At 47.6% G+C, this 19,213-nt stretch overlaps 8 protein-coding genes across 8 annotated transcripts; 4 read left to right on the top strand and 4 right to left on the bottom strand.

Moving 5' to 3' along the window:
* Positions 1-2,970: 2,970 nt before the first annotated feature.
* F5B22DRAFT_598406 (uncharacterized protein) lies at positions 2,971-4,300 on the top strand. The gene is made up of 3 exons (XM_047974365.1): positions 2,971-3,284; positions 3,397-3,628; positions 3,703-4,300. Exons 1-3 carry the CDS (start codon positions 3,128-3,130, stop codon positions 3,797-3,799), a joined length of 486 nt encoding a protein of 161 aa, XP_047832819.1. The 5' UTR covers positions 2,971-3,127; the 3' UTR covers positions 3,800-4,300.
* A 953-nt stretch (positions 4,301-5,253) lies between these two features.
* On the top strand, positions 5,254-6,729 carry F5B22DRAFT_52012 (uncharacterized protein). Its single transcript, XM_047972623.1, has 2 exons — positions 5,254-6,183; positions 6,345-6,729. Exons 1-2 carry the CDS (start codon positions 5,557-5,559, stop codon positions 6,636-6,638), a joined length of 921 nt encoding a protein of 306 aa, XP_047832818.1. The 5' UTR covers positions 5,254-5,556; the 3' UTR covers positions 6,639-6,729.
* F5B22DRAFT_52003 (glycosyl transferase family 4-domain-containing protein) lies at positions 6,562-8,481 on the bottom strand. The gene is made up of 2 exons (XM_047972622.1): positions 7,879-8,481; positions 6,562-7,803 (listed from the first exon to the last, which is right to left on the bottom strand). The coding sequence occupies exons 1-2, from the start codon at positions 8,308-8,310 to the stop codon at positions 6,820-6,822; spliced, it is 1,416 nt and encodes a 471-aa protein (XP_047832817.1). The 5' UTR covers positions 8,311-8,481; the 3' UTR covers positions 6,562-6,819.
* On the top strand, positions 8,482-8,977 carry F5B22DRAFT_52002 (uncharacterized protein). Its single transcript, XM_047972621.1, has one exon. The coding sequence runs from the start codon at positions 8,654-8,656 to the stop codon at positions 8,900-8,902; it is 249 nt and encodes an 82-aa protein (XP_047832816.1). The 5' UTR covers positions 8,482-8,653; the 3' UTR covers positions 8,903-8,977.
* On the bottom strand, positions 8,978-10,480 carry F5B22DRAFT_52001 (uncharacterized protein). Its single transcript, XM_047972620.1, has 2 exons — positions 9,512-10,480; positions 8,978-9,428 (listed from the first exon to the last, which is right to left on the bottom strand). The coding sequence occupies exons 1-2, from the start codon at positions 10,151-10,153 to the stop codon at positions 9,054-9,056; spliced, it is 1,017 nt and encodes a 338-aa protein (XP_047832815.1). The 5' UTR covers positions 10,154-10,480; the 3' UTR covers positions 8,978-9,053.
* A 235-nt stretch (positions 10,481-10,715) lies between these two features.
* On the bottom strand, positions 10,716-12,304 carry F5B22DRAFT_635036 (S-adenosyl-L-methionine-dependent methyltransferase; the record flags this gene model as incomplete). The annotated part of the gene is made up of 5 exons (XM_047977080.1): positions 10,716-10,878; positions 10,960-11,157; positions 11,270-11,580; positions 11,633-11,968; positions 12,065-12,304. The coding sequence occupies 5 exons, from the start codon at positions 12,302-12,304 to the stop codon at positions 10,716-10,718; spliced, it is 1,248 nt and encodes a 415-aa protein (XP_047832814.1).
* A 1,971-nt stretch (positions 12,305-14,275) lies between these two features.
* On the top strand, positions 14,276-16,168 carry F5B22DRAFT_644539 (major facilitator superfamily domain-containing protein; the record flags this gene model as incomplete). The annotated part of the gene is made up of 3 exons (XM_047978441.1): positions 14,276-15,404; positions 15,464-15,679; positions 15,804-16,168. The coding sequence occupies 3 exons, from the start codon at positions 14,276-14,278 to the stop codon at positions 16,166-16,168; spliced, it is 1,710 nt and encodes a 569-aa protein (XP_047832813.1).
* Positions 16,169-16,326: 158 nt separating this feature from the next.
* On the bottom strand, positions 16,327-18,306 carry F5B22DRAFT_51930 (chitosanase). Its single transcript, XM_047972612.1, has 4 exons — positions 17,787-18,306; positions 17,395-17,715; positions 16,982-17,319; positions 16,327-16,764 (listed from the first exon to the last, which is right to left on the bottom strand). The coding sequence occupies exons 2-4, from the start codon at positions 17,558-17,560 to the stop codon at positions 16,501-16,503; spliced, it is 768 nt and encodes a 255-aa protein (XP_047832812.1). The 5' UTR covers positions 17,561-17,715; positions 17,787-18,306; the 3' UTR covers positions 16,327-16,500.
* Positions 18,307-19,213: the final 907 nt, after the last annotated feature.

Raw genomic sequence — 19,213 nt, 5'->3', positions numbered from 1 at the left:
TAGGGTACGTAGCCCCGTTGAAAATAAAGTGGTTTGATTGGCTGACTTAGCCGGGACACTCTGGTAGGTAGACATTTGGGCGACGGCGGATGAAATACTGTAGGTATGATTTGTAACTTTACTCGTGGGTCGAACTTGGGTTTTCTCTTGGCTCATGTGATATTCTTCTGTCACGTGAATACTCGGAGAGTTAGGTGAGAAGGTGCCTGGGTAGATAGATAACTTGTTAGAATGGCCAGATGAATAGATGGATGTAGAGATATCGAGTAGGAAGTGTTATTTGACGAGGGGAGTGGAAGAAAGGGAGAGGGAAGGAGGGTAAGTGTATAATGGGGTATGGGGCGTAGATAGGGAATTAAATATGGGAAAGTTTGGTGCGGAAGGGAAAATCTTGCCGAGGGATAGAGATATGGTAAGTAGAAGGTTTGGATTGATGAGTGATGGATGGATGAATGGAGGGCGTGGTCGGCCAGCCTTGTTTTCGGAACGGGACGCGCGGCTGGCTGTTGCATGGCCATGTGCTTAGGTTTCTTGTGTATGCAGTTGTGTAGTTTGTATGCCTTGTAGTGTTGATTGGTTGGCTACCTTGGGAAAGATTTTGGGAAGAGAAGGGAAAGAGAAAGTAGGGAATGGGGAGAGGAAGAATGGTGTGAGAAGGGCAAGATGGGCGAGGGTGAACGGGATAGAGAGTGGCGGCTCTGAGCCCGTGCTTGGCCTGTAGGAGGCGGAAGGAAGTAAGGAAGTGGTAATCTATCATACCTAGATGCTGGGAATGACCACCGTAGAGTGTGGGTAGTCATCAACATTGGCTTCTTCGGCCGTAGAGCTGATCGGCGTGGCTAAGGATAGAGAGAGAGAAAGAAGGGAGGGAAACCAAGTCTCGCACGTAGAAGATATTGATGATGAAGTGTCAACTGGTCGATGATCTAGATCGACGGAGACATAATCCATCAGTATCGCGGTGTTGCAGTGCGTAACTTATCCTTCAAATCCCTCTTCTCCTCCCTATATATACACGACACCATCTCTCATGAAGAGTAAACGTAAGTAAGAAAAAAAGGAGTCGCTAGATATATCTTCGCCTCGCGGCTAATTCCCTAATCGATGACACGAGTCAGATCCGATATAGAATTTATGGATTATGCAAGGGAGAGGAGGGGAAATGAGAAAGAGGATGGGGATAAGTCAGACAGAGGGTTGAGGTTAGCTGGGCGTATGATAGAAGGGCAGAAGGCGCTGAACACTGACCCCTTCTCAGGATTCGTGTTAAGGTTAGGCTTGACATGGATAAGGCGAGTCTACCTTGCTGTGGATTAGTGTTCGAACAGTATGTGTCGACTCGAGGGATGTCGAAAAGAGAAAGGAGTTTGAGTCCTGGGCTGGATAGGGTGGTTAACAGGAGGTACCACCGGCGAAACAAACGTAGAGGGAAAGGGGGGCTAGTTGAAGGGGGCGGAGAGAAGTCTTGATATAGATAGGCTGTCATGTGAGGTGGTGGTGGTAGTGTTACAAGGTCGGGTTGTTATCTCTGAACAGCAGACGAATGAGAAGATGGCTCTCCCTTGCATGTCTGGCCGTTGCCTTGTATTACAAGGCTGTGGGGGATCTTTCTTTGTGTACCCTTGCCGGATGTTTGGTAGGCTGAGTTGCCGTGCAGGTAGCATAGTTCAGTGACGTGAGGCGGGCTGTGTGCAACCTGGTGAATGACTGACACTCTGGTGCTTGGTAGCATCTGTACCACCTGACTCTGGGGTCTCAGATAGAAATGCTATGAAACGTGTTCTGGATTTGTGTGTGAGCTAGATGGGTTTCATCTACCGTAGCAGAAACAATGCAATAATACAATCGGTGCCGATTCAAATAAAATCCAAGTATCCGGTATGATATAGCCAGAATAGTAAGCGTGAGGCTACTCAAAGCTTCTATTCACTTGAGCAAGAAGAGAGGAAACAGACAGAGATGGGAGGGGTGTTTGTTTCTAAGCAAGCTAAGTATGTGGCTAGGAAGCTTGAAGGTTGACAGCATGGTCGACGATCCAATCAGAACCGAGTGAAAGGTGAACTACAACTTAGAGACTTGAAGTTGCCGGAGTCTATAATAACTTTGTTATTGCATTGAACGATATTACTACTGGAAGAGTATCGGGTTGGGGGGAGAAAAAGGGGCTGAAAAGGGGGGCAGAAAAACATTCTGACTGCAATCCTGCTGCTGCCTGATGAAGTCCACACCTAACATGGCGACCTTAGAATCTGTTTATAACTGGACATGTAGACCTTGCATTTGTGTGAGTATCACAGAGAAGCTGGCGAGTAAGTTGATGCGATCAGTGTTGGAAGACTATGTCTCTCCAAGACGAAACTCGACAGGGAAAAGTCTAGACGCATGATTGCCTTGCATGGGAAGGTATTTTTATGTGATCGTTTCTTTTTCTCTTCTTGTTCACTCATTCAATTAGCGTCAGAGTATCAGTATGCTTACCTCCTACCTTGCAAAGTACCATTTCGTATGGATTAAGATTAGTTAAGCAAGTCTGCATGGGCTTAAAGAGTAGCCCCGATGTCCTTGTTGATTTGATGTCATAATGATTTCTCTTCGAACTTGGCATGACTCACTGGCAACTGATCTCATGTTACACGGGTGACTTCCTGGTGTTGAGTCTAGCTTAGTTGTCATACGCTGAGTTGTAAGAAGTAATCTGGAAGTTGGAGTTTGAGAATGAAAGCAATTTCTCGGACGTGATTGCGCTACATGAGAATCGTTGAAAATGACAGTACGAGCCGGTCCGGAATCGGCAGTCCGATCTCGAGGGTCGCATGGCTCGCCCCCAGCATTCCATTAGGTCACGTCTTTCGGACCCGGTCAGCCTGCCGCGGTCTGGATCAATGTCGTTTCGTGTTCACGTAGTGCAATGGCCCCATTATATGTGGCATGGTTACACTATTGAATTGAACGTTACAATATTGATTTAGCCTAGCAAACATGCTCGCCGTATATAGACCTAGCTGATTGTATCTCGAAGTTAAGTATCAACGAAACTAAATGCATATAAGAGCAATCGCATAATTATTTTAGATTTTGAAGGCAGACAGGTTGCCTCGCCAGCGAAGGGCTACCTAGAACGTCAAACATGCACTTCGAAACGGCTTCCCTTTTCTTAATCACCGCTTCGGCTGTGCAGGGAGTAGTTTTCGCCAAAGATGTTGGTGACTATATCTGGAACATCACGCAGTATCAGGCAGGGCTTTCACATGGTAACCCGGCTGACCCGACGACTAGTTGGTATAGTAAGACTTCACGTTCTCTAATAAACATCAACTTTCTGTACAAGGATTGATATCATGCACTTTACAATCATGTGATGCTACTGAGAAGCAACATGTTGCTAAGTGTTACCAGGGTTCACCGTATCCGGCTCCATCCATGGATCAATAGGGTCCGAATCTTATATCCCAGCCTTTGAGGCTCTTTGCACGGGATCTGGGGCTGGGTTTCCCTTATCTTCGGATTACAGCGACTGTGCTATGGACTCAACCCCCGACGAATCGGCTCTCTCTGTCTCGGCAAGAATCGTCCCTTATGTGGACAACACACAAGCACATATTGCTATAAACTATGTGTTCTCAACTACGTATGTGTAGGGTCTGAGCCTGTGATCATATGGATAGTCGTCGTGCGGACATTCACTAATGGTCTTGTATACAGAGATGAGGCAAGGAACTACACAGCTACTGCGGTGACGGACTGGGCTCGTTTACGTGCACCATACAACTTCACCCTAAGCCCCAACGAGGTGCCGTAGAAGGGCCTGTTCACTGTAACCAGCTGTTAGGGGTGGTCCCTCTTAAGGGATACGTTGAGACGTAGCTGAATTTAACCTGTATTCGAAACGATTGGCCCATGATTTCCGGCGTGGCTAATGACCTACACTATGTATACGTGATAAAAACACTCACTAGCTCGTGATTTTCTTGAAACCAGGCATGAGACTGTTACGAGTTAGGGTGCGAGTCTACACTCATATTTTCCCACAAGCTACTTTGAAGATTTTACTGCAAGGCTAGCCTAGCCCTTATGTTATAAGTAGTAGTTATGGGATGCCATAGGGCATTACTCATCTCCTCTAAGCTCATATCCTCAAGATATTGGCAGAGATATGGTTCGGAGTGACTAGCTATATCCTTTCAGGGGTCGAACATCCTAGTAAAAAGGGGTAAAACATACACACTGGGTTCTGATTCAGAAAGTCTTAGAAAAACTGCTTGATAGAGCACATATGGGCCGTGCTATTGCTTCAGGTAACAGATTTTAATCCTTGCGTCGTGAAGATATTTCTGTATTCTGCTGGACTAGTGTGATGATGGTTAGAAGTGTTTATGCTCCCTCCTTATATTCACCAAACATTCCCGCATGAGAATCTCTTTTCGATGAGCAGCTAACTTCCTTTCCTAATCTTGCCACTCATCCGACATTCTCAAAGCTGGCTACAGAGAGATCACGTACAAGATGTCGGAACAGAAAACAACAATTCCGTTTACCTCTCCGCCTCAGCTTGCTCTGCAATATACTGTTTTGGGAAGCCTCTTTGAAACCCTTCAACAGACCCATACGATACCAGAAGACAATTGTAATTCCAAAGGCTTCAAGAGATTGTTGATTCGAGTTTTGCATATGGTTCATGAGGTTCGACTCATGGTTTCTGCCGACATTCCGATTAGATTCATAGAAGCTCCATGCTGGCCATACTGGCCAGTTATCCTGATTCAGCTAAAGACTGTAATTCAATTCCCAATCAACAGCACCTTTTTATTCTCGAAAACGGAGGCATTCGTCGACGGAATGCGCCACACCGATGCAACTGAATTGCCGACAGCCTTCCGGGTTGTCTGGACAATGCTAAGAGAAACAGGGGGTATCGAATTGGTAGAGAGGGCCTGGGGACCAGCTGAGGATTACAAAGGGACTTTCGATCTCACCGAATTCCTCAAAAGCGAGAAGCTCGCCGAATCTCAGATCACTGAGAAGGTATTGAACCTCTCCCAGGAATCGCAGATGTAAAATATGCTTTGGGAAAGCAGTGAGGCATTGAAGCCGTTTTATACATGATTAGCCTACGCATCACGGTGTTCCAAGAATAAATTCACAATTCTCATTCTATGCTCTAGAGATATTACGGACAAGCTCAAAGTGTGTAACTATATAACACTTTTCAGAATTGGACTTACCACATCATATGCCAACCAAGTATATCATAGAAGGACGTCAAAGTGAGTGGCAGTATGTACATCTGTTCAAGCGTTAAGTTGTTGGACGGTCATATGGCATCAGATCCAGGCTCAGCTGATATGTGAGGGGGTTTGTGACGCGACAGATGACAAAACAGATCGATACAGTCCAATACGATGCTTAGAAAACTTTCGAAGGGATATGACATGGAAATAAGGAGCCTATTGTGTGCGTCAAGACGGAAAATGATTCATTGTTTGCGTAGAGAACAAGGGCGGCGAGAAGTAAGGGATCAACAACTACCATTCCATTTCACCAACATTTCGTTTCACCATGCATCACTGTTTGCTTCCCTTTATCTGCTCTGAAAACTCAGTGTACACCCAGCCGTCGCAGTTATTCTACCAAACTACTTTTTCTTGCTCCGGTCACCAACTAGCCACCAGAATTCCCCCCTACGTATGCGGCATCGAAATCTCTGTAGAACTATTCTCAGCTAAACACTTTCACGGAAACCACGGCCAACCCGTAGCATTTCTTAGTGTCTATCTCACCATGAACAGCGAAGTCAGTACCGATTACCTTCGCCCTGGCATGAGCGAAAGCGGGATACAAGAGACGAACAACAGGCCCTCGCTCCCAGGGCTGGAGGGTCTGGAAGACCAGAGTCTCGCGAAGGTGGAAAAATGGAATGAAGGGTTCGAGGAAGCCAAGAAGTCCAGCGACGAGGAGCTCTTCAAGCAAGCCGCTTCCTTGCAGAGGACGTTCACGGAGACATACTCGATCCCGGACGGGCTCAATGAATTCATCTTGAGCCTTTCACGGGCCGCGTACAAGATGTACGAAGATAAACACGATTTCTCCCCGGTTGGGCTTGACCTTGGGCTCATCACCGAGGACGGGGAGAGATGCTTGTACCTCGCTATCTTGTTCCACGAGCAAACACAATTTGATTACCTGGTCAGTATAATTTTCTTTTTATACCCCTTGCGACATCGATGGATGGAGTGTCGTTCCAAGCAGAGATTTCCTCTATTTTATCACCCTGGCCAACTCCTCGACTATTGGGACTATCAATAGTATTTACTCTTCGTTATTGACTCTGGTATTTGTCTGAACAGGCAGCGCGCCAATTTTCGCAGAGCTGGCTCGACTATGTGCGCGGTAGCCCTGAAAGCACCCACTTACCACACAAGCTCCTACTCCTTGCGCGAGAGAAACCCGGCGATTCACCTTCTCTATTTCAACAATGTGGCAAGTTGGAGCCCAACGTCGAGGACAAGCGCCGTTGTGACCTTGTACCAGACGTTGAGAAGTGCCTGGAGGATTGTGGGAGAAATTTTGTACCACTGATTGAAGTAATTTGGTCATTTGTTTTTTGCAAGTGTGCAATGCCGAATTGGAGAACGACGTGAAGAGATCGAAGAGGCGTGAAAGAGGGCATCAAGGGGGACGATAAAGAGGTGTAAAAGCTACGCTTGTATTATTGGTTGCACATACCGCAGATTTAGTTCTTTCTCACATTCATGTGTCAGCATATGTCTATAATAATGCAGCTGGGAATACAGAAGGGGTATCTAGTATGCAGCACCAAGTCTAAATGGCGCTTCGGAGGCTCCAGTTGTCCTCTCGGAAGATAAGCAGAGCGAGTCGATGCCTCACAAATAGACCAAACAATCCCACCATGGTCTGCATGACGGTGATCTCTATAGCTAGTCTATCTTCTCTCATTGGTCCTCGCCAGACTAACCATAGATTGAGTATGGTGAAGTTACTCGTCTCGACTATCCGGCCATCCTCATCTTGCTTCAGTTGCAAGAGCTGAAATTGCGCTAGCAGACGTAGTGTATGAGAAATTATGGGATGCGGCTGTTTCCCCTTTTCCCATTTGGTGACACTGGGCTCCAGCAATCCCGTTCGAGCATTGAAATGCGGTAGTCGGTGACGTGGGCATGGGACTAGGCCGAAGAGCTGGGGCACACTATACACGAAATTGAAGATTTGAGGGAGTAGGAGAAGGATCAATGTCTTGGAGAAGTGGCCGAGAATGCTAACAACGACGAAGATCATGCCAGCAAAGTAACAGTAGGTATCTCCAACGAAGACTCGGGCTGGATACCAGTTGTGGTAGAGGAGGGCAAAGCTGACACCGAGGAACGGCAGGAGGAAGAAAAGCGAGAACAAGTGCGAGTCCGTGGCCGGATGGGGGTATGGGGTGAATAAGTATAGGGCATCGTTGAAAACCAGTAGGAGCGCAATGACGATGCTCTGGGTGACCTCGATGCCGTTGATCCCAGCTAATATATTGATGCTATTTGGACTGAATATGCAGAAGGCGGCCATGTACACATAGTAGAGTATGCCGAGATCGATCAATTCGCGACCCACGTAGGGCTGGAGGAATGTAGGTAGGACGATGGAGGTGACACCAAAGTCGACAAAGTAGATTATAAGTAGCGGGATCGAGGCAAAAGCAGGAATGAAGAACTTGTGTCGCCAACGAATGTCGAAGAGGTCATCGCCGATGCCGAGAAGAGTGATGCTCTGAAGAGAGATGATTGCCGAAAGAAAGGATGCCAGCTGCACGATATATCTTGTTAGTTGCGAGCGAGGATGGAAGAAAAAGATGTACGTGACAGGCCGTCAGATGCTTACCTTGCTGTGCGGGAACTTGTGCAGCAGTCTTCCCTTCTCGACAAACTCGACATTCATGACAACATCCCGGTTTCCACCACCACTAGTAGCGACAACGATATCCTTATAGAAGGGAAAAGGTATGAATACGATGATGATCAGAAGGTAGACGATAGCGCAGATGGCGCCCATGCACTCGGGCAGGTAGTTGCTGTTGTTGACCTTGGACAGATCGCGGCCTTTCAGGCCTGCCTTGATGAAGGTTGGACCAAGCCACTTAATGGTGGCATAGGTGGCCGCGAAGGCCAATCCGCTAAGGGCGAGAGAAGCTATCAAGGGCTCGCCCTCGCCCTCCAAGGTCCTGACTAGGACGGCCACGCAAACAAGGGACAAGGCACTCAGATTGATCGTTTCTGTGCGCGAGAGCGCAGTCGAGGTTACTTGGGTGGCCATGTCGAAGACTCGCGCATCGTCGTAGTCCCGTAGGGAAGATGAGATGAAGAGGTCTGTCTGGCTGAATTCCTAGTAGGAAAGGAAAGACAGGAACGGGGAGAAGGAAAGTAAAGAAGCCGAAGACAGGTGGCTCACATGGTGGACAGAGTAGTAATAGAAGTGAGCAAGCAATGATCTGCTTAGTGTTTGCGGTGGGGTTGTTCGACCTCAGACCGAGATGACGAGGTCGTCGTCGTCGGTCATTGTCGCAAACAAACAGCAAACCTGTCCTCAACTGTCTTACAAGGCTGAACCACAGCCTAAATGGCGCTAGAAGCCCGCTAACGCCCTGCAGCTATGGCGCATGGTGATCCCTGTAGCTGTAGCTGTAGCTGTAGTGGAGCGCTGGAGTGCGTACACCTGCAGTACCGCGTTAGGGGTTACCTACTTGCTGCAGGGTCCATTGGCATCGCGAAATCGCGAGATTCACACTCATGATATGGGCTTCATAATCTTTTTATATATAATATCGGGCCTCACCTTGATTCCATTGACAGTGAAGGGAATCGTGCCGAAGAAGTCAATAACGAGGCCTTGGACCCTATTGGCGTGATGAGTCCTTAGGTAATATACCCAAGCACTGGAAACAATCGCCATCGGTAATTCGCTATACCGCTCCGAGAGAAACTCATTGGCTCTCGGCAAGTAATTGATACAGGTTATAATATCACTCTTGGGGGGAGCCAAACATGGATGTCTTGCTCTCAAAGCAGGCCAGCTAATTGCAGTTCTTGATCTGTCCATTCCCAAAGCCTTCTCGACAAGTCGGGATTCTTCGCATCATTGCTCTCTTTATCCGGAACGCCAACGGGCTCGTAGTACTTCCCGCTTACGACATCGGGGCTCGTAGCAGCCCAAAGATGGTTTTTGATTCCTATGACCACCGACACACAGACGAGCGGTGCGAGGGGTGCTGTCAGGCGTACCAGCAAGCTCTCTTTACTCAAGGCGGTAGCCATCCCCGTCAAGATTCTTCCTGGATGGACCGAAGCTGTCGTTAAAGATGGATAGCGCTGCGCGAGCTCGCGAGCGAGTCCGATAAGGGCCAGTTTACTTTGACCGTACCGCTGTGCGTATGACTGATAGTAAGATGCGCATTAGTTTCTTCGTTCAGAGCAAATGACTTGAAGTGAAAAGCAGGAGTGGATAAAGTGAAGCATACCATATCTGCGCAATCGGTCTTCAACTTGGCGAATTGAATTCCCCCAGCAGGCGCAACTGCATGTCCTTCACTTGAAACTACGACAACACGAGCATCGCCGTCAACTTGCTGTTGAACCGTAGACAGAATCAACGGTAGCAGGAGTCTTAACAAGAGCGCATGACCGAGATAATTGAGGCCGAAATGTTTCTCGTATCCCTCTTTTGTCGTTCCTACCCTGTTGCTGATGATGCCCGCATTCAGCACAACGATGTCAAGGCGTTCCTCCTGAGCAAGGAACTCTGCCGCACATTTCTGCACACTTTCGAAAACTGTAAGATCCAAATCTAGAAAACGCACGTCAGTGGCTTCATATTTGCCATCATTGGAACCGTCATCGCTTCGTGCTTCGTGCTGAATGCGCTCGATAACGCCCCGTTTGGCATCGGCATCCCGCGGCAGGTCGGCAACGTAGATGCGCGCAGGACGGCCATGTCGCGCAAGCTCCACGGCGGTCTGCCGGCCCAGATCTCCTGCGGCGCCTGTGATGAGTACGACTTTGCATGCCAAACTCGGGATATCGCAGGCGGGTTCAAAGGAGTTCTTGCCGGCGTTCCGAGACCCGAAGAGGGTCACGCGAGCAGTTTCTAACAACTCAGACATATTAATGATAATACAATATGAAGAAAGGAACTACCAGCTTGTTCTTCACTTGCTTGTAGTGGTCTAACATGGCGCGTCTGAGAAACTGACAATGTTGATAGCGTGCAGGCTAGCTAGCTAGCGCTTAGGTAGAATAGTCGTATGTGTAGATAAGTCAACCGCTCTAAGGCTGTCAAAGTCTATGCAGTCCATTCGGATCCCTTCCTACTGCGACGCCGTGTAGCGCTAACGATCATCCGGCCTGTGAGGAGAACAGTTTGCACGGCTTTATATTAGGGCGCATACGCATCGACATGTTCCTGCAGAGCTTTTCACTCAAACATGGGAAGGAGAAGCCGGAAAACGGAATAGACTGAACATTAAGAAATAGATATAGCGTCAAGAGTAGTCCTCCACAAGTAGCAGAACGCAGAAGAAGATAGACTCGACTATGTTAATTGCCTTCTAAGTTCATAGACTAATGGGAGTCATACGACGCCTTAGCCTCGTAACAAACTGTTTACAGGCATAGAACCCCGACTCAAAATATCATGCAGCGCATTACTCAATACGTTCAATCATTCTACCCTTGCCATTCTGCCTCAATGATCCAACGAATGGCCCCCTCAGGTTGGTGAGCTCCCAAGTAGCGGAAACGGGAATCCGCACGTTGAAAAAGCTCAGGCCATTCGTGCATCTCGCGTTGTTGTGCGTTTAACAACTGTTGCATCCCGACGTCAAGATTTCTGATGATTATACTGTAAGCTAAACTGGTACGGTGATCTGTAGATTACCCTGAATAGGTATGTTTGTAGGAGGTTTCTTACATTGCCCTCATAGCATCTGGCGTAGTCAGCTTCTCAAGGCCGGGCAGTATACGCTCATGAATTATAACTTTTGCACCTGGACGTAGAGCAGGCACAAGATTTTGAAGAATTTTGATGCAGTATTTATCAGCCCAGTTGTGGAAGATCGAGCGGAAATAGTATACATCTGCACTAACTGGCTGAGGCTTGAAGAAATCGCTGAGGTTGACATTTAGTATAATGCTGATAAGAGTGGAAGACGAACCCATGGCTCTAACGACGCTTGACACTATCATAGCATTTAAACCTGTAGACGAGGGCTTTGACTTACTGCGCCATGAACGTTACCCTATTCCTTAGGTGTTTAGGAAGATAGGAGGCCCCTTCAGTGACGGTATCAGGTAGGTCCTGGACAATACACTTGATGTTAGGAAATCGCTCAGCAATGCTGATAGCAACGCTCCCGTGCGATCCCCCAACGTCCACCATCGTTACTTTCTCTGTCCATGGGTAATTCTCAAGTATGCCATCAGCAGTTGAGTCTGGTTTCGAAAAGTACCGTCCGAATCTATCGGCGCGATCCGGATTATCGGCAAATATATCAAACATTCCTTTATTGCTATTGTTGGCTAGAGAGAAACCCTGAAAATGTGATGAGAACTTCGTGGTGATAATCAAGGTGAGCTACACGTACAGTTTCGTTGTTCTCCTCTGAGTTAGGCCATTTTTCGATGGCATCAGCCATCTTGACGCCTGCTGGCCAAAACTCGTTTAGCTCTACTATCAATGAGTTCCTCGCCATTTCGTCCCGACTAAGCACGGCCGTCAGCGTAGAGTGACTTATAACGCCAGGAACGTTCTCTTGGAAGAATCTGTGGTTAATAATAGCGTGCCTAATAATACGTCGAACGATCTTCACATCTAGGTTTGAAAACTTGGACATAGTTTCGAAGGATGTTGTCTCTCCTGCTGCAAAAGACTTGTCTAGGTTGAAGCGGAGAATCGCTTTGACACTGACATATGCTGTCCACTAAAGTCTACGTAAGCTTAGAACATCAGTTTGGGATAGAGAATATCTCCTCAAACTAAAGACGTAATCAGATCGAAGGTTGAATATAAAACTAACATTGAATCTTAGTAGCTCTCTAGGGCCGGTGAGCAATGCTTTCAGCTCTGAGCAGGCTTCGATTACCCGCGCCCTAGCAGCTTTGACGTGAGTAGCTTCATTTGGGATCGGTAAGAACTGGAGGGCATCTAGGTCCAAGGATGGGGTCGGTAGTTGATTCTCTTCAAAGAAATCATTGATAATTGTAGTCTGTTGCGCAATAAGCGAAGATAACTCGACTATTCTATTAGTGTGAGCCATGATGCCGAGGTTTTTAACAATCATGAGTTGACATGTAAACTGGATGTCATAGTGCTAAAGGCATCGAGTATTTATACTCTCTAAAGAAAACATAATTGCAAATGCGATACATCTCTGCGAGCCTGGTATGTGGTACTACGTATGCATGTTAGACGCAACATCGTCCAACAATGGTTATACGGCCCGCCCAAAATGCTACCTATTTCATACAGAATCCTTTAATCTGCCTTACATAAGTATAGGACACTTACACCAGACTCGAGTCCGCTTGAAAGTGCCGAGAACCAAAGGTGATTACGAGGCAAGACAGTAGTATAATATCCATTACTAAATAAACCTAAAGTGTGCTATCATTGTAACACGCCAGCTGCTTTAATGCGTGCGGACCGTATCAGTCTTCTAGGTTACAATGTTTTCGTCTTCAATGACTAGAACTTGGAGTCACACTGACTCCAGAGGCCAGATGAAAGCTCATTCAGAAAAGAAAATTCGTCTGTTTCGCTTTCGCTCATAACCAGAGTCGTGATGGCAGTTGAATCTCAACAGATCTCATAGATAACATTTTCAATCTAGAAATACCATTTAAGCAATTGGTCGTTATGGTTCACCTTATGAATCGCCCAGTCCGGCTTGAGAAGCAAGATCTGGCCCAGCTAAAGCTGATCACCTTGCCTAAGATTCAAGTTTTATCCTGCATTTGAGAAATTTCATTAGCAAGTTTGCGCAACGTCCATTGCCAATGTCCTTCGAACTTCAGCTCGCAGAGCATATTGTGAGTTTGAGAAAACTATCCACAGAAATACAAACCGCCATATCAGTGGGAAAGTTGCGATTCAGGGGTTGAAAGGATAATATGCTTAGAGCATAGTTGCCTCTTTCGCTCACTACTTGCTGCCTTATTTCCCCTTGTACAAGATGGCAGTGCTACAAATCTTCACCGGTCATGTGTACAGATTAATACTTAATCATATTTTCATTAGAATCATTATTGGCGAATTATGCGGCGCCACAAATAGAAATGAATCGCCAAAGTATCACTAGGAGGAGCTACAGCATACTGGTCTAGCGCAGCTAAAGGATTACAGCACCATATACTCGAAGAAAATTTCAAGGAGTTGAACAGTGAACATATCTACCGTATAGGTTCAGGAAGATAGAAAAAGCTGAAAGTATATCCGATCTAAATGAAAAGTCTGGTCTATCTGATCCCCAGTCTCAACTAATTACTATGTATATGATTGATATTTTGTGGGGTTTAACTATATCCGATTATTCTCTATGACTCCAGGGAATAACCGGACATACCAAGTCACCTTTTACCTTCCCGGTGTCTTACTTTATTAGTAAAGGTTGTCGAGATCCATATCGTCATGTGGCACTATCACTATTGCAATATAGCGTTACATCTCCCAGTGACTTACTAGGTCTCTGCTAGGTACTACAACCCCGGGCAACTCCACAACGTCACCACCGATGAGGATAACTCCGAACGACATGCCGGGCAAGGAAACCCGCACTCACGCCCTGCCGTTGACCGCAAACCTAGCTATCTCGAGCATGGCTCCCCATGGCCCGGCGGGGTGAAACGTCCTGCCCGCCTCCGCCCTCCCCCAATCAAGCCCCCAACTTGCTTGTCCTCATCCCGCCTGTTTCGTCCATCTTGTCTAAAAGCAGTAACGCTAGGATTGCTGTGGCGTTGGTGGACTATCACACCAGCATGAGTGGAATGTTAGATCCGTGACTCCTTCCTTCTTTAAAAGGAAGAGTTCAGCCTCGGTTTGATTTCTTTTCTATTGCGCTCTGTTATGTAGTTGTGGCGCATTGGACGCATTGGACTCTTCTTCGGCGCTGCTTAGACACGATAGTAACCACTATGACCGAGTCGTATTCTCTGGTCTAATTGAGTATTACTTCACCTTTTTTCTTCTTCTTTTTTCTCGTAGTCCTAATAAAACGTAATTATTTGCCATCATGTCGCCGGAATCTGACAGTGCGTCTCATGAAAAACGCCGCCACTCGGCGTCTGACAATGACCATGAGATCAGCCAAGACGAGAGAGAAGATGTCGTAGAGGTGAGTCGCTTCGGGTGCATTTCCTCGAAATCTTATTATTTGGATACCGAGCTTATAGGAACCACACATCAGGATGAGATCTGCAAAGTAGAAACAAGGACAAGCCAGCACAGCAAGCGCAGCGGAATCTCCCGCACTCTCAGCAGGGTAAGCGGCGTGAAAGAAGATGTCGAGCCTACCGTTATCCCGCTGTCCGACCTCGATCATGGCATCGTTGGCTGGGACGGACCCGACGACCCGGCCATGCCCTTAAACTTCGATAAGCGCCAGAAATGGATCGTCGTGACTTGTCTGGGCCTCATAACGCTTTTCTCGCCGCTCTCATCGTCCATTCTGGCCCCCGCTATTAATGCCGTGGCCGAAGAGTTCGGCACCACGGATACCACGAAGGCGTCGTTTCCCGTCAGTATCTTTCTGCTGGGCTACGCCGTCGGCCCCCTTTTCCTGTCTCCGCTGTCGGAGGTCTACGGACGCGCCCTTGTCCTGTCGAGCGCGAACGCTTTCTTCTGTATTTGGCATATCGGCTGTGCGCTGGCTCCTAGTCTTGACGCCCTTATTGTCTTCCGGTTCCTCTGTGGTGTTGGAGGCGCCGGTTGTATGACACTCGGCGGTGCAGTCATAGGAGATCTCTTTCCTGTCGTTGAGCGTGGCAAAGCGTTGTCCGTGTGGAGTATTGGACCAATCGTGGGACCAACTCTGGGTCCATTAATAGGGGCTTTCATTGTTGGCTCAATTGGTTGGCGATGGGATCCCTGGATCGTCTTCATTCCATCGACTCTTGTTACTGCTGCCCTGGCGTTTTACCTTCCGGAGACCTGTCACAAGGTTCTCATCGATCGTAAAGTTCAGCGGTTGAGTAAGGAGTTGGAGAGAGATGATTTGGTTAACTGCTATGATGCAGCCGGGACAACGAGGGTATCGCAATCGAAACTCGTACTACTTGGACTTGTACGACCCTTGAAGATGCTTGTATTAGCGCCCATTATTTTTCTGATGTCAGTCAACGTGGCGTTCCTTTACGGTACGAGTAAGTACAGGCTCTCATTTTCGTTCACTGTGAAGTTTCGCCTGACAAGATCATATCAGTGTATCTGATGTTCAACACAATCCCACCGACATTTGAAGATCAATATGGTTTCCCGACGAGCCTCACTGGTCTCGTCTACTTGGCCATAGGACTCGGCTACCTTATTGGCCTATGGAGCTTCTCTGCTCTATCAGACCGGACAGTTCTACACCTAATCAAAAAGAACAATGGCGTCTTTGAGCCCGAGATGCGGCTACATCTTCTCCTATACTACGGTAAGCACTACTCATCTGTCTCGTGTCAATGTTTATGATACGTCGAGATACCCCTATCATGGTTCCCAACTTGATGCCCATAACCATACCGTTGACTGTACCACTGACACTTGAACAACAATAGCCTGCGCAGCCCCAACTACCTTCTTTTGGTACGGCTGGACAACTTACTACAAGGTGCACTGGATCGCGCCCATCCTAAGCTTGATTCCTTTCGGCATCGCCATTCTAGGATTGTATTTGCCCAGCCAAGCGTATATCATCGATGCCTATCCACTGTACTCAGCCTCGGGGCTCGCCGCCTTCACTGTCTTACGAAGCATCGCGGCCGCATTCCTCCCGCTCGCTGGCCCGTCTCTTTTCGCGTCCCTGGGACTCGGCTGGGGGTGCTCGTTGCTGGGATTCATTACGGTCGGAATCATCCCTATTCCTATTTTTGTGCTTGTCTTTGGGACAAAGATGAGAAAGAAGCATCCAGTTAAGCTGTGAGCGAAGAAAGGATGTTAAATGATGGGGGGTTTGCCTTAATGGTAAAAAACAGGTGACTCGGTTGAATGGTAATATTTGTCACTCTCGTAGTAGATACTTACTACATGGCCTTTTAGATGATACTATCTCACGTGTGAAATATCTAGAGACAAATAAACGGATTGTGGACTCATGGCTGAAGGCATACCGTTTATTCAACGTGCGATCATAATTCATGCACGTATGCATCATCCAAAACACCATATCACTCCCCAAACGGTAAGAAACCAGATGGTCGTACCCAACCTCAACACAGCCGCTCTCCCTTCGTCCTCGTCGTCGCTATCGCGCCTTCATAGCTGCGCAACAAGCTGATCACCAAGGCTCTGGATGCTGGCCTCGAACTCGTCAAAATTGGCAGCATCCCATTTCGCGCCGTCAGGGCCCGGCACCGCGCCTGTGCCTTGGAACGCGATGTACAGCACGTCCGTCTCCTCATGGCCGTTGTCACCCGTGATACCCGTCCCGAAGCACGCCGTCGCGAGCGAGATGGAGGCTTCGCCGATCATGGACATAGGACCGTCGACACCATTCTCATCACCCCATATTCCGTAGATCTGGTAGAGAGTTGTCAGTCTGCATGAGCCTCGCACACCCTTTCTGCGTTTGAAAACATGGAGTGGAGTAAGTCTAGTCCTGTCTTCCACTTCACACATCTGGCTTTTCGCATGATCGGATGACTAGTGAACAAAATAGATGACCGAGAAGGGTAGAGAAAGGAACAAGAGCAAAACAGAGACGAAAGAGTGAAATGAAAGAGCTGGAGAGACTTACCAACTGATCTCCACAGACAACGGCCATAATACTAAGCGGCTCGATGCCAAACTCTTGCGGATCAAAGCTTGTAAAGCCAGGCTCATCCCCGACATTGCCGAACACAACGTAAGGATGGATATTCGCGTCGAGATCCTCGATGCCGCGATTATACCCTTGCACCGTGTCGGCAAACGACGTGATGGACTGCGTGTCGCCCGAGTTGCCGCAGCGGCCGTCATCCGCGGGCGACCCCTGCACGCCGTCGCAGTCGATGTCCATGTCTGACAGCGCACCGCCCGTGCCCTGTTGGTAGATGATACCGTTGCTGTCGAGGCGGTCGCCGCAATACGTGAAATCTGTTTGTAGATGTGAGTAAAGGGTACCGAATGCACGTGATTGTAAGCGCTATTAGGGTGTTGACGTCTACGCACCACCACTGCCGTCTGAGAGGGCGAAGAACCCGCCTTGCAAGACGTTCGAGCATTGGCCTTGGCTCTTGATGCTGTTATACAAGTTTCGGACATTCTGTGGGACGTCTCTAGCAAGCGCGGCACCCGCAAGGACGGAGAGGGCAAGAAGAGAAGATCGGGGAGCCATAATGAATGAGTAAGTAGAGTCGGCAAGGCGAATGTTATGAAAAAATCTCAGAATAAGTAACCTGGCTGGCGGGAGTGAAGGGTTCAAGATGTAACACTTGAGCTAGTGTTCATATGTAAAGTTGCGAGACCGTGATAAAGTCGACCCGCCATGGACTAAATACGCAGTCAGAATAGAGGAGCTGAGACTATAAATATACATCTTTCGTTATAATAGTGTAACATACCCTCGCGTCATGCAACGAGGCTAAGCCAAGGCTCGACCAAGACTCTGCGATTAACTATGCCCAGGTATTGCTAACGGCGATCTTCATTATCCCTTGCAACCTGGGCATAGACCGAGGCTATCCACCCCATGACCTATGTAGGTAACTACGTGAAGTTTACTTCCTAGGTGCGATGGCAGAGTGGTAAGGTTTCCAATGGCGCCATGAATTCAGCTGCTTGTTTCAGCTCTTATTCTGTAATATTTATGTTTCAAGAATAGAGGTGGCTGACGCCAGAACGGGGGGCTCGAACCTCAGGACGATCTTTGCTGTTAGCTAGGTTATATATATACCTGCCCAATCTGGCAAGAGAAGCTTTGCTCTAAGCTAGTGTTATTTCATTTGTCTACAAACGGCATGTCTTTGATGTCTTTAGGTTGACCTAGGAATTGTACTGTACTGAGTACCGGTAGTTGTACACGTAGGTGAAGCGTTCGTTCTCTTGTCATCTTAGTCAGCTTGTGTGGTTTCATATGTTGTCTACCTGCCAGACTGGAAGCATCCGAGGCATCGTGCTGCTAGCGCCTCAATCATACAGCAACAGGGGCATGATTACAGATGAATGGTCTTAACGCGGGGACGAATAGTACCTGACAAATGATGGTCAGGTGCTGGTGGTAGAAAGAGTGCCTATTGTCAAGACCCCTCAGCCTTTTTTTATTTTTATTTTTTTAACTGTATATGGACCGTATTGCGCTTAGGGAATAAACCCATGCGTTTAAATAATGAACAGCTCATTATTTTTAGTCAACTGTTGTTGCGTGTCCTAACACATTACTCTATGCAGTGAACTAAACTCTCCTTTTAATAATCCTAGCATGCTTGGGGTGTTTTCAGGAGGTATGTAAATGATGGTAGCATGAAGGTGCTTGCTAAGTTGCACCTTTCGTTAACTCTGCAGTATCATCGCTTGCTAACGACGAGTACCCCCATTCAACCCATCAAAAATGGCAGTGTTAGTCCAAACTGCCTTTGCTGCAAGGAATTCCCTAGAACTGGATTTGGGTGTGGGATATTGTTTGCAATACTTTGATTCCTCCTAAGTTTCGTACGTGATCTCCGTGTTGCGTTGGAAACCTGAAAGGCATTGCCCCCTTATCATCAGCAAACTAGCTAATTCTTGACGGTAGCGTGAGGTAGTTCCACAGTCCTAAGAGATGACTAGTGAGGCGGTGCTAGACATGTTGCTTAACCGTGTGGTGACAAGTTACCTGCTCAGAGTGCTGGTTACCGCCTTAAGAGATCAGGTGGTTGAGTTCAGGGCTCTTGACGGTAATGGAAGTTTAGGGCCTCGATGTTGTAGAATGACAAATCTGAGAGGCAGACTTCTCTTCACAAGAAAACCGGAGCATCACAAATAGACGCGAGGATAACCAGCTTCCAGCAAT

This window comes from Xylaria bambusicola (assembly GCF_022495145.1).
Source record: "Xylaria bambusicola strain CBS 139988 unplaced genomic scaffold F5B22scaffold_11, whole genome shotgun sequence".
Lineage (NCBI taxonomy): Eukaryota > Fungi > Ascomycota > Sordariomycetes > Xylariales > Xylariaceae > Xylaria > Xylaria bambusicola.
Note: the sequence above shows the minus strand (reverse complement) of the source record. Positions and strands in the feature narration are given on the sequence as shown.